A 12,762-nucleotide genomic window follows, 5' to 3' on the forward strand; every position below is an offset into this window, starting at 1 on the left:
CCACTCTCAACATGGCGTCACCGAGCCTCCGTTCCGGGTGCGCAGCGTGTTACAGGAAGTGACGTATACAGCACATTTCCGCTTTCTTTCTGCAGGAGGAACTGTTGGCGGCTGGGCAAGGGGGGCGCGGTGGATATTGACCTTCGCTCCTGCCTCGTGTAGGTGATGAACAAGGGGTCGGGAAGGCACCCCAGTTTCCTCTTGGGGGTAAACTGAGGTCGTGCGTCGGGAGAGGAGATTGTTAACCCCTTAGCCTATTGGTAGGAATTGGATATCTTAACCCCCGGCCACATGGAGCGGAGGTTTTGAGATCCCCACTCTTGATAGGAGAAAAGTCAGACTTCCCTCCACTGGGCAGGATTGGGGAGACCCCCCTCGACACGCCATATCTTCCCCGATGAGCCCCCATTGCCCTGAAGCGATGGAGGAATCCCATTGGCTGAAGGAAGAGGCGCTTTCCTTTGGTTGGATGTAGCCCTCTGCTACTTACCGGCCGCCCTTACTTGCAGCATTGAGGCACAGCGCATCTCCCCGCAGCCAGTTTCCTCCCACGGAACCTGTTTCCGGACTCCGAGTCTTTGCCGAAATGTTACTGTTGCTGTTGCTGCTCCCGGTGTGCTGGGCCGTGGAGGTCAAGCGGCCCCGGGGCGTCTCTCTCACCAGTGAGTCTGCCGCCGGGTGTGGGAGGAAGGGTGTGGAAGGGGCTGATTTTTGGCTCCTGGGGTAGATGTTTGTAGGCTTTTGCCTCACTTTCCCGGCCTCTGGGTACAGAGCTCGCTGGTGGGTGGAGGCAGAGTGCTGTTAGGCTGAGAGGGCCTCCTCCTCAACGTAAGCCCTAGGCTTAATCCTTTCCCTCTCTCCGCAGACCATCACTTCTATGATGAGTCCAAGCCTTTTACTTGCCTGGACGGTTTGGCCACCATCCCTTTCGATCACGTCAACGATGACTACTGTGACTGCAAGGATGGCTCAGATGAGCCAGGTGAGTTTTTCTTCAGTCATTCATTAGACACTTATTGAACACCTGGTGAATTCTAGGCCCCGTGTGGTGACCCAGACAGACGCAGTCCCACTCCCTGTTTGTTGAGCGGGAAAGCAGGCACAGAAGTGAGTGGTGGGTGGTTTGGTGAGGAGAGCAACAGGCACTGTGGGAGCTCCAAGAGGCCCCCACCCAGCCTGGAGAGAGGAGGTGAGTTCTCAGCTCCGTCCTAAAGGGTGCTGCAGATGGAGAATCCAGCATGTGCAAGCACTCAGAGGTGGGAGAGAAGGTGGGTCCCAGGGGCAGACAGAGGCAGAGTGAAGGCGAGGGAGTTGGGGGCCCTGTTCTGAAGGCATTGGTGGGGAGAGGCAGGAGGGAGCACTGGAGAGTTTTGTTTCAGGCCCTGAGCGTGCAGCTGTCTCTTGCTCTTACTCGGCGTTGGTTACTCCTGCTTTTCTTGTGCTCCCTGTATGCATGTGTGTTGGGGGAGGGAGTGGTCTGTCTGGGTGGATGGGATGTGTCAGGCCCTGAGCACACTCCAGAAACCCTCCCTTCTTTCCCACAGGCACGGCCGCCTGTCCTAATGGCAGCTTCCACTGCACTAACACTGGCTACAAGTCCTTGTACATCTCTTCCAGATGGGTCAATGACGGAGTTTGTGGTAAGTGAGATCCCACCGGGGTTGGGGTAAAAGGCAGTAGGTGGAGGGAGGGGACACTGCTGGGTCTGATGGTCCCTCTACCTCTGTCCTCAGACTGCTGTGACGGGACGGATGAGTACAATAGTGGAATCATCTGTGAGAACATCTGCAAGTACGTGGGTGCCACCCATCCCTCCAGGACCTTTCCTTGACCTGCCCAGTGAATCGGCCCCCTCTTTTCTGCTTTTGAGTATTGAGCGCTTACTTTGCCAGGTGCTTTGTATATGCTCCATCGCCAGCTTTCTCTCTGGTCTGGAAGCGGGTGCAGTCATTTGCCTGTTCAACAGGTGAGGGAGCTCAAGTTTAGAAAGGAGAAAGAAAGACTTCTTCAGGTTCACATAGCTAGGAGATAGCAGAGCCAGGACTTGAACCTGGGTCGGTCTGAGTTGAGACTCCATGTGTTTAATTGCTATGCTGTGCAACAGGACCTGGAAACTGAAATGCCCACAGACAGGTAATTAAATGGCAGAAGCAGCCTGAGTGTAAGGCAGTAGGGAGTGGTGGGGCTTGTGGCATCTAAAGAGACAGCTGCCTTTGACTCTTGTCAGTTGATAACAGGTGACAGGGCCCGATTGGTTTTTTTAGTGAAACCAAAAGTCCTAATATTTATGGAAACTTTTCTGACCAAATGACTTTTATTTAAGTAGAGGGTGAATCATGCACAACATGCTTACTGGCCAGATTGTCCGCGAGTCTGACTTATGTCCCTTTCTCTCTTGGGAGCCAACTTCCAGTCCCCCATCCCAGTCCTCCCTAGTCCTTCCCCTGACCTCAAGGGTGGGCAAACCCTGCCCACGGTCCCTACTCCCAAGGACAAGGATGCAGGGCTCTGAGGCCAAGAGAGGGAGAGGTGTGGGGAGGAGAGTTTCTGTCTTATTTTTCCCAACATGAGGTGGCAGGTGGGGTTGAGCTCTTTCAGAAGAGGCAGATATGATGGGTCCTAAGTGCCCCCTGGTGGTGCCTGTATGTCTCCCCTCCCACCCCAGAGAGAAGGGCCGTAAGGAGAGAGAGACATTGCAGCAGATAGCAGAGGTTACCCGCGAGGGGTTCCGCCTGAAGAAGATCCTTATTGAGGAGTGGAAGAAGGCCCGCGAGGAGAAGCAGGTGGGGAGCCCGTGGCGCCAGCCCAGGATGATCTGGGCCCTGAGGTCTAGAAACATGAGCTGGCGAGGCCAGATAGGGTTGACATCTGCTCCCGATGAGTGGTGTCCTGCGGCCAGTTACTGTCTGTGTTTTGGTTTACTTATTTGCTTACCAGGCATTTAGTCATTGGTTAAGCTGTTACCAGGTGGACAGCGGTCGGCACTGGCGTTTACCGAGACCTCAGGTGTCAGACTAAAGGGGGCTGGCAGCAGCTCTGCTGCCTCCTGGAACGAGAGGGATGCCTCTGCCTCTCGGGTCCGTGGTTCTGCCATCTGTAAGGTGAGGCTGATGATTGTGTGGCTTCCCAGCTCTGGGGGAGGACTCAAGTCTGTGTCAGTCAGCAGCAGCTGGGTTAGTTCAATAGGTGGGTGCTTTGGGGGCCAGAAGAGGGTGTGTCCCCAGGTGTGTGTCTCCCTCCCCTGCTTGCCACCCCCTTGGCTATTTGATGGGTCAGGGTCCTCAGCACTGCTCCTGGGCTCCTGCCTGACCCAGTGAGCAAAGGCTCCAGCTGTCTCTGCCTAGGGAAGATTCCAGCTTTTTCTCTCTCATCCCCATGGCCTGGCTAGTGGGGTCCCTCGCAAATACATGGGCCAGTGAGGCTCCTCCCAAGTTCAGAAGATAGTTGTGGAGCGTTGTGGCGAGGTTATCTCCAAGTGGTCTTTGCCTTCCTGGGGAGTTGGGAGGATCCTGGCAGCAAGCCAGGCCGAGGTGTCAGCCAAGGTCTTGGGAGGAAAGTGATCCCGTGGGGGCTCAGGCTAAGACCCTACAGCTTGGGACCCTACCCTTGGCTTTGAGCCTGCTTGGCACACTTGTTGCTACTTGAAGTATCCACAGGGGCCCAAGGTGTGACGTGTACTGGGCACGAAGCTGGCAGCAGACCAGAAACTGCCTCAAGGGTACATTGTCTGCTGGGGGTGGACAGATAGAAGGTGATGCCCAGGGCTTCTGGGAAAGGGGAAGTTTGGGGTGGTGGGGCATCGGGAGACTCTCACTTGGTCCCCCCCACCTCCCCCAAAACAGTCTTGGGGAAAAGGTTAGACTTCCTGGAGGAAGAGACCTCTAAGCTGAAATCTGTTGGGTAATTCAGAGGTATCCAGGCAGAGTGCGAAGAACTGCAGGCAGAGAGCATTCAGAAGTCTGAATGTCAGGGCGGTCAGATCTAGACTTTAAGATAGCAAGGGAGCAGATGAGGCTGGAGAGGCAGCAGGGGCCTGGTCCCATGGGGCCTTGGGATTACATTGAGGTGTTTGGGTTTCTCCAGTGTGGGGAACCGTAGCAAGGTGGGGACCGAGGCTGGTGTGTGCTTTAGAAAGATCCCGTGGTCGCCCTGTGGAGTAGAGGCAGGGAGGTGGCAGTACGTGAGGAAAAAGGCAGAATGTAAGGAGAGCTCGCCCTTTGCCTTCTGCCCACCCAGCAAAAGCTTGCTGAGCTACAGGCCGGAAAAAAGTCCCTGGAGGACCAGGTGGAGATGCTGCGGGTGGTGAAGGAGGAGGCCGAGAAGCCAGAGAAGGAGGCCAAAGACCAGCACCAGAAGCTGTGGGAAGGTATGTCACAGGGTGGCCATTACTTGCCCTTGGCTCCCGGCCCAGGAAGAGCCTGCGCCCAGGAGACTTCTTGCTCATCGTCATCTGTTTTCTCTCGACTTTGGATCACGATGTTCAATTTCTCATGCGCCTAGTTATCTTGGATTGTGTGTTGGTCATTGTATTTGACAGTCATTTATAGGAAGAATTTGCAGCCTAGGACAAGAGGTTTTTCTCTAGAGAGAAGGGGCTTTTCTTTCTGTCAGCCATATGGGAACACTACCATTTGGAGGTCCCTAAATCCAAATTCAGGCCAGAGGTTCCTCCAGCCTCTCAGGCAGTGTGAGCTGAGATCTGAGTGCAGGCTGGGTGATTTCCGGTCCAGTCACTCTTCCTGAAGGAATAGCCTTGTGGGGTCACAGTATAGTCATTTGAGGTGGAGGGTGTCTGCTATTATGCTCCCTACCTTGGACTTTGATTTCCATCTCCTTGGCCCCACAAGTTCTCATCAAAACAGACATCCATATTTGCTAGGATCGGCAAAGTACTTTAGGGCAAAACCAGCTTATACATCTCTTAACTTCCCAAGTGCTTCTTTGCCCTGGCAATTCCTATTGCCTTGGTTGGTTTTAAGATGATTTTTTCTATGCCGTGTCCAGCATTTTCTTGCTGTTATCAGGTCATGCCACCATTACAGGAAATTGGAAGACTTGGACCTTGTTCTCAGTCTGCTCTTTGGGGGAGACACACCATGGAAGCAGGGTAGATGGGGCAGATGGGCAGAAGCCTTCTACTCCCAGCTAGTTAAAAGACAAAGTATTATTGGCAGGATTTGGAGGCGAGGCCCCAGCTGCTCGTATGGCTAGTAACCAGGAGCCAGGCAGCCCATGCTCTGAGGCCACACTGTTGATCTCCTCCATCTCTTGGTATCTGCTGCATTCTTTTTTTCCTCTCTCTCTGCCCTGAATTCTCATAATCAGTAATTTAGTAGTTCACCCAACAAGCATTTGCTGAGTGCCTGCTGTGTGCCCAGCACACCCCAGGTGCCAGCAATACAGCATTGAACAAGATGGAGCCAGCCCTTGCCTGCAGAGGGAGCAGGTGCAAAGGCCCTGAGGCAGCATCCCATTACTTTGGGGAAGCAGCAAGGCAGCCGTGTGGCTGGAGGGAGTTGTTGAGGAGAATTGGGAGACAAGGGCAGGTGCTAATGGGCAGGTTGTGCAGGGCCTTGGGGACCCTGGGGAGGACTTGGGCTTTTACCCCAAGTGAGGTGGGAGCCATAGAGGATTCTGAGCAGAAGAGGAATGGGAGCCAGGAAACCAGGGAGAGCTGACTGCATACAGGCTCCCTGTCCAGAATCCCAATGGCTCACTGGGCAGAGGTTCCTCTTAGTGGAGGCTATTTCTGCCCTCACACCCTGGCTTCACTGTCTCCTGCTCCTTGGAGAGCCTGGACCTTCGGTTATCTTCCCTCTTTCTTGGGTGATCTCTGCCTGGCATCTTCCCTCTACCTAGAAATAACACTCAGACCTCTGTTGCCCAAACAGCTCTCCTTAACCTTGGCCTTCCCCTCCAATGCTGTGAAGCCACATAGCCTCTTTCTCTCCATCCTGGTTGAACCGGGCTTACTGTACTCCTTGTCCTGGTTTCTGAGGCCTGGACTTCCCATTTTCTAAGTCTGTACTTTATCTCCATCTCCATGGGAGCCGCTGCTCCATGAGGATGCTTTTCCTCCCCTTTCCTGATGGCCCACACTCCTGCTCTGTGGGCCCGAGATCCCGGTGCCCCTTCTGGGTTGGACCCCTGACCTCTGTCTTCCCCTCTTTGGTTCTCTACTCACAAATGCATCTGTACCTGAACGTACCTACCCCTCGATGTCCCACAGGGACCTCACACTCACCAGGTTACTCCCCTTGCCTGGCCATGTCCCCATGCATCTCATTCCCCAGTCTCCTTCATGTTGGAGAGTGAACCTGGTGGGGTGCTCGGTTCACTTCTCCTGGGGCCTCCCAGACGTGGCAAAAATAAGGCATGGTCCCCCCACTTGCCCCTTGCATGGTTTCTCATAGCCCCGGCTTGTTGAGACCAAAGACCCAGAGGTGTCCTCTACTGCTCCCCACCTCTGACCCGTTTGCACACCCCATCAGCTCCCCCTTCAGAATCTCCCCACAATTTGGCACTTCTTGTCTCCTCCACCCCCACCCTGGCCATCCCTCGTCATTGTCTGGCTTCTGCCCCGTCTTTCCCCGACAGTGGTCTAACTCAGGGCCCCCATGCCCAGTGTAGGGCCAGGCACATAGCCGGCGATGGGAGAGGGCAGGTCGCAGGGTGGAGGGAGCCAGCGGGCAGGGCAAGGCTGACAGAGCTGGGCCTTCCACAGAGCAGCAGGCTGCTTCCAAGGCCCAGCGGGAGCAGGAGCTGGCAGCCGCTGCCTTCCAGGAGCTGGACGATGACATGGATGGGGCGTGAGTGTGTCTGTGGTGCCCGCCCTGGGCTTGGGGTCCCCTCTTCCCACCTACCTGCCTTTACAAATCAGCCAGCCCCCCGCCTCGCCATGGGGCCTGAGCTGTCCCAAGCCCTCTTTGAGTGAGTCTCTATTTCTGAGTAAAATGGGTCCAGAACAGGCCAGGATGTGGGGAAGAGATGAGGGAAAGTGCCCGCCTAAAGAGCTGAGCAAGATGACAAGGGATCCCATTACTTTTCCCAAGCCTGCTCTGGTCAAAACTAGACCCCTTTGAATCCCAGCTGTGCCCCTGAACTTGTTCGTCGACCTTGAGCAAATAGCTCAGTGGAGAGTGGGCTGTTGGGAGCAAGCAGGCTGGGTAGGCACCCTGGCTAGGAGCGGAGAGCTTCATGGGGACCAAGGGGCAGAATAGGCAGGGCGGGTCATTCCCTGGGTGACAATGGTGATGGGCGGGGGGACAGAGTATGGTGCCCAGGACATTGTGGGTATTTGGGCTCCTTTGGGTGGAGGGCACCAAGCAGAGGGCAGTTTGGATGCTTCGGGTTCTGAGGGTGGAGGGAAATGCTTGCTGCTGGCGGGTCGGGAGGAGAGGCTGATCCCGCCCATCTCTCCCCTCCTCTGAGCCCCTTCAGTGTAGAGGCTTAAGGAAGGGGTAGGAGGCAAGGGACCAGGTGGACAGGACCTGCTCTTTCTGGGTGTGGGGGCTGGGTGGGGTCCCCGACCCTAAAGTTCACCTCCCAACTTCCTGCTGCTCACACCTCTGTTGGCCTCTGTCCCTGCAGGGTCTCCCTGGCTGAGCTACAGACCCACTCAGAGCTGGACACCGATGGGGATGGGGTGCTATCAGAAGGGGAAGCCCAGGTACCCCAACCTGCCCCTTCTTCTGGGACTCCTAGAGGGGATTGCCCCAGGTGACTTCAGAGCCAGGAAGCGGGAGACAGGCTGGCTGTGGGCTGCTCCCATGGAAAGCTCCCCGCTGGCCCTGGACTGGAGCTGCTGGGGCTTCTCATGTGGCCCGTGCAGCCTGGCCTTACCTGGGTGAGCCAGGAAGGCACTGCCCAGCACCACTTTGGGACCTGGTGGGGTCATGTGGGCGCCTCAGGGTGTCTGGTCCAGACAGAGCCTGGTTTCCCACCCACACGCCCCCACTGGCTCCATGAGTCTACACCAGTCACACTCACACTTGGGCCTTGGCTCTCTGTCTCTGTAGTCTGGACCCTGCTCCTCTGTCCCTCTGTCCATCACTGTCCCCTGCTGGGTCCCTTCCTGCCCCTCTTGGCCTCTCCCAGGTCTTCTGTCTAACTCCCTGGTCTCTCCAGTTGTCCCCCTGCCCTCGCCCTGTTGGTGGCGGGCTTCTCTTCCCACCAGCCGTGCTGCCCACTTCCGGCTGCTGTGCCTCACCCAGCCTGGCCTGCCGTGGCCTGGGGAGGGCAGGGCTGGCCTGTGCCTGGCACCACAGCCCGAGGCCCCCCTCGCAAGTCCTTGGGGCCCAGGAGGGCCACCTGGAGGCCCTGATCCTGACGCTGCTCCACTGCATGCACACAGACCCTGCTTGGGGGAGATGAGCAGATGGACGCTGCCACCTTCCACGACCGTGTCTGGGCTGCCATCAGGGACAAGTACCAATCAGAGGTCAGTGGGGGAGGGGAGAGGACGTGGTCCTGCACCCCCTTGCTCCACCCCTTTATGCCTCACAAAGGAACTGCCTCCAGTTCTGGCACTGGGCCACCCTGGCCAGCTGGGCCACCTCAGCACCTCCCACCCCAGCTGTCCCTCCAGGCCCCTTGGAAGGGGCGGAGACACTGGGGCCTCCCCTAGGGCGATGGTGTGAGTGTGGGCCCAGCCCCATGGGGGTGGGGGCAGACCCCAAGTCCACAGCACAGAGCACCCCATATGCCGGCCAGGTGCTGCCCACTGACCCACTGGTGCCATCTGTGCCTGACGTGATGGAGCCCAGAGAGGAACAGCCCCCGCTGCCCTCACTGCCCACAGAGGAAGAGGAAGAGGAGGAGGAGGAGCTGGAGGAGGAAGAAGAGGAAGAGGAGGGGGATTCCCAGGTGCAGGGGGAGCAGTCCAAGGTGTGTGTCTTGGGGATAAGGGGGTGTGGAGCTGGAGCAGGGTCACTCACTGACTCTGCTGCTCCTCCGCCAGGAGTCCCCACCCCCACTCGTGCCCCCCCAACCAGCCAGCCCCACTGAGGACAAAATGCCACCCTACGACGAGCAGACACAGGCCTTCATCGATGGTGAGGTCTCACGGTTTGAGAGGGAGGAGACCCTGCCCCCCATCTCCTGCACTTGCAGGGGCCCGAGAACCAGGCCCCACTTGCTCCTCCAGCAAGCCTGGGGGGTCTAGGGACATCCTGGAGGGTACGTCTGGGGCCTGGGGAGGCCAGTGCCACCCCTGCCAACCCCAGGGGCCCTCCTGCCGCCTCACGGCTGCTACTTGTTTGTGCCACCCTTGCAGGCGGGGAGCCAGTGGGGCCCTGGGAACCCTCGCCCTCTTCTTTTGGGAGCCGAGAGCCTGGGCGGTGGGTTGGGGTCTGCCTTGCGGCTGGCAGGCCCACAGGGCCGTCCCTGGCCCAGTCCTCACCCACAGCAGGCCCGGGGGGCAGGGAAGCAGGCATGTCCACGTACCCCCTGCCCGGATGGGGGTAGGGGCACCTCTGACCTCTTGCCCCATTCTATCCCCCTAGCTGCCCAGGAGGCCCGTAACAAGTTTGAGGAGGCTGAGCGGTCCTTGAGGGACATGGAGGAGTCTATCAGGTATGGGGCCACGGGTCTGGCCACAGCAGGGCCGCGTCACCACCTGCCCCACGGCCGCCTGCTGCCCCATTCCCCAGAGGAGGTGGTAATGGGAAGTTGCTGAGGCAACTACTGCCACCAAAGCAGAGAGATGGCAGTGGTTCCTGAGGGGGGGGTCCCCAGGAGGCGGAGAGATGGGGAGCCAGAGCCCATCTCCCTCACGGCCCTCCACTGATGGGTCACAGGGCCTTCCAGTGTTGTCCTGAGTCTGCCTGTGGTGACTTGACTTCCCCTTCACCACTTGTCCTTCCCTTCCAGGAACCTGGAGCAGGAGATTTCCTTTGATTTCGGCCCCAATGGGGAGTTCGCCTACCTATACAGCCAGTGCTATGAACTCACCACCAATGAGTGTGTTCCCCTCCCCCTCCCAGGGCAGGCGGGTGGACTTGGAGGGTCCCACGAGTTTGAGCAAGGTCATGGGGGAGCGAGCGGGGGTGGCCTTAGGGCTGATCATTGAAGTTTGAGGGGCCTGTGCAGGCACGTCAGGGAGGCTGGGGCCCTGTGTTCCCCCCACCCACCAGCCCCATCCCATGACAGGTACATCTACCGGCTCTGTCCCTTCAAACTTGTCTCACAGAAACCCAAGCTCGGTGGTTCCCCAACCAACCTCGGGTGAGTGAGCTCAGGCTGGATCCCCCTTCCCCTGTCCCCTGCAATCCTCCAGGCCCCCAGCTGGCCCACCCTTAGCACCCCACTCTTCTGTAGCACTTGGGGCTCATGGGCCGGCCCGGAACACGACAAGTTCAGCATCATGAAGTACGAGCAGGGGACGGGCTGCTGGCAGGGCCCCAACCGCTCCACCACCGTAAGTGCTTGGTTGGCAGGGGACAGAGGTAGTGGGTGGAGTTGGGGGACCCAGGCCTGGCTGAGCCCACCCTCCGCAGGTGCGCCTGCTATGTGGGAAAGAGACAGTGGTGACCAGCACCATGGAGCCCAGTCGCTGCGAGTACCTCATGGAGCTGATGACACCAGCCGCCTGCCCAGAGCCGCCCCCTGAACCGCCTGCCAATGGCGACCACGATGAGCTCTAGCCCTGCCCATCATAGAGGTGGGTAGGGAGTCGGGTCTCTGCCTGCCTGGATTGGGGATGCAGTGGTGTTTAAGGAACCTAGGCCAGTGCCATTGCTCTCCTCACCTGTGTCCCTTTGTCTCTTTCTCCCTGGGTCTTTCTTTGGCCCCAGAACCTCAAGGCATGGAACCAGCCCCCAGCAGTGCCACCCACTCGCTTCACAGTCTGTGGATCAAGACCTGCCCCCTCTGAGTCTTCTCGTCCTTCCCATGGGGGCAGGATTTGTGAGGAGCTCCCTGCCCTACTCTTGGCCCCAGCAGCCCCCAAAGATGGACTAAAGGAGCACACTCTCCCCAGGCCCAGCCTGATGGCTCACTGCCCAGCCTGCCCCGCCCCCTGCCCAGGGCATCTACCTCCCCTCCTGGTGGGGACAGTGAATTGACTGTGACTTCGAAACAATAAACATGAACCTCCAACCCATCTATGTCCGCCTCGTTTTGCTTGGGCACGAAATGGGCCAAGGGTGGGCAGAGGGCAGAACGTGGGAGGCAGCAGCTGTCTGTGGATCTTGGGCTGGTCCCCTCCCCCATCAGACCAGCTCCACAGAGCCTGAGTCACACTTAAAATGATTCACACCTGAGATGCCCATGGAACTAGAGGATCTGACACCAAGGGACCGCGGGCCACATCGGTCTCGATTTCTGCCTGAGCTAGTCCCACCTCCACCATGCTGCCTGAGTCTCATCTGTGCTGTGGGTAGGCCAAGCAGCCTGAGATGAGACCTAGGCCCAGAGGGAAAGCAGCTTGCACAAGGCCGCACAGCCAGGGTTAAGAGCACATAGTCCAACACTCCCTGCTTGCCAGTGCACAGACACCCGACCGAGGCCGTAAGATTCTGAACTTTTATTTTCTGGCATGAAAAGTACAAATAATTAAACAATTCCATGTAAAAGTCTGTTACCGCGGCCAGGCCTGTAATCCGGTAATAAATAGTCTAAACGCAACGCAAAGTGTTCTTGTTTTTTTTGTCTTTTTTTTTTTTTCTTTACAGTTCTTTATCACCTCCAACATATGGACTCTGTCTGATGTGAAACCTTCTGAATAAATAACAGGATGAAGGGAGGGCTGGAGGGGCTGAGGCCCCCTCCCCACGGGCCCTGCCCCCATCCCCAGGGACATGGAAGACCCCAGGCCCCCTCCCCCGGGGTGAGGGGCTGGCCTCCCAGGAGGGGGCCTGACTGGCTAGGCTGAGTTCTATGTTTTAGAAAAAGAAGTGCCCTCCCAGTCTTGGGGGTGGCAGGGGCCTAGGCCTCAGTGGGGGGATGGGGGTGGGGAGGTACACCCCTCTCCAGAGCCCGGTCCCCCCCAGGGTGGGGGACAAACCCAGCCCTTATTGCTCACAGATGCCCCCAGCACGCTGCCCACGTGTGCACACGTGTCCCCGCGTGCAAGGAGAGCGGAGGGGAGAAAGCCCCAAGAAACAGCAGAGGGAGAGGGAGGGACCCCCTAGGGGGCCTGCCCTGCTGGAGGGGAGTGGGGGGATCCGGGAGGACTTAGAAACCACAAGAATAAATAGGTTCGTGTATCAAGAACAAGCTAGGGTTTTCACCAGCTAAATAGGACTGAAAAAATTCTCAAGACGAGCAAAAATAATCCCATTGAGACCCGGGCGTCGCTGGCCACACGGGGAACTGCCCCGCAGAGCGCACGCGCCCCCGGTGCCACTTGGCTACCGTTACTGTTATTAATAATTATTATTACTTTAATGATTTCACTTCCCCTTTTATAAATAAATTAGGCATAACCACGTCTCGGCAAAACTTAAAGAAACAAAGAGAACATCGTGGTTCCTTTAAACTTGCAAACTGGATGAAGGAACAGAAATATACACAAATGTCCTTACAGGGCAACGAGAATAAATAGTTAACATAGCAATAAGTTAAAACTACAAGAAGCTAAATTCGGCAAAAAAGTACAAGAAAGTTAACTGGTGCCAGTTTATGTCTGTTTTTTTTTTTCCTTTTTTTTAAAATCTCTTCTGTGTGTTTTTTCTTCCTTTTTTTTGTCGCTTTTTTTCTCTTCTATTTGTGTTTTTTTGTTGCTTTTTTGATTTTTTTTTCTTTTTGTTCCTTGCAGCAGAA

At 57.0% G+C, this 12,762-nt stretch overlaps 1 protein-coding gene across 4 annotated transcripts; it reads left to right on the forward strand.

Annotated features, from left to right (window-relative positions):
- The first annotated feature begins 42 nt into the window (after positions 1 to 42).
- On the forward strand, positions 43 to 11,101 carry PRKCSH (protein kinase C substrate 80K-H). Of its 4 annotated transcripts, none has more exons than XM_023523353.1 (18): positions 43 to 162; positions 510 to 662; positions 866 to 982; positions 1,545 to 1,640; positions 1,734 to 1,791; positions 2,666 to 2,783; positions 4,237 to 4,366; positions 6,725 to 6,809; positions 7,591 to 7,669; positions 8,354 to 8,440; positions 8,713 to 8,886; positions 8,960 to 9,053; positions 9,504 to 9,573; positions 9,871 to 9,960; positions 10,150 to 10,224; positions 10,318 to 10,417; positions 10,497 to 10,660; positions 10,794 to 11,101. In XM_023523353.1, the coding sequence occupies exons 2-17, from the start codon at positions 587 to 589 to the stop codon at positions 10,641 to 10,643; spliced, it is 1,596 nt and encodes a 531-aa protein (XP_023379121.1). In that variant the 5' UTR covers positions 43 to 162; positions 510 to 586; the 3' UTR covers positions 10,644 to 10,660; positions 10,794 to 11,101. The 4 variants fall into 4 exon arrangements, with proteins under 4 accessions (XP_023379121.1, XP_011378628.1, XP_011378630.1 ...); XM_011380326.2 differs by having other exon boundaries at positions 60 to 158; XM_011380328.2 differs by having other exon boundaries at positions 60 to 158; positions 8,713 to 8,865.
- The last annotated feature ends 1,661 nt before the right edge of the window (positions 11,102 to 12,762 follow it).

The sequence above is a fragment of the Pteropus vampyrus genome, unplaced genomic scaffold, assembly GCF_000151845.1.
Source record: "Pteropus vampyrus isolate Shadow unplaced genomic scaffold, Pvam_2.0 Scaffold391, whole genome shotgun sequence".
Taxonomy (NCBI): domain Eukaryota; kingdom Metazoa; phylum Chordata; class Mammalia; order Chiroptera; family Pteropodidae; genus Pteropus; species Pteropus vampyrus.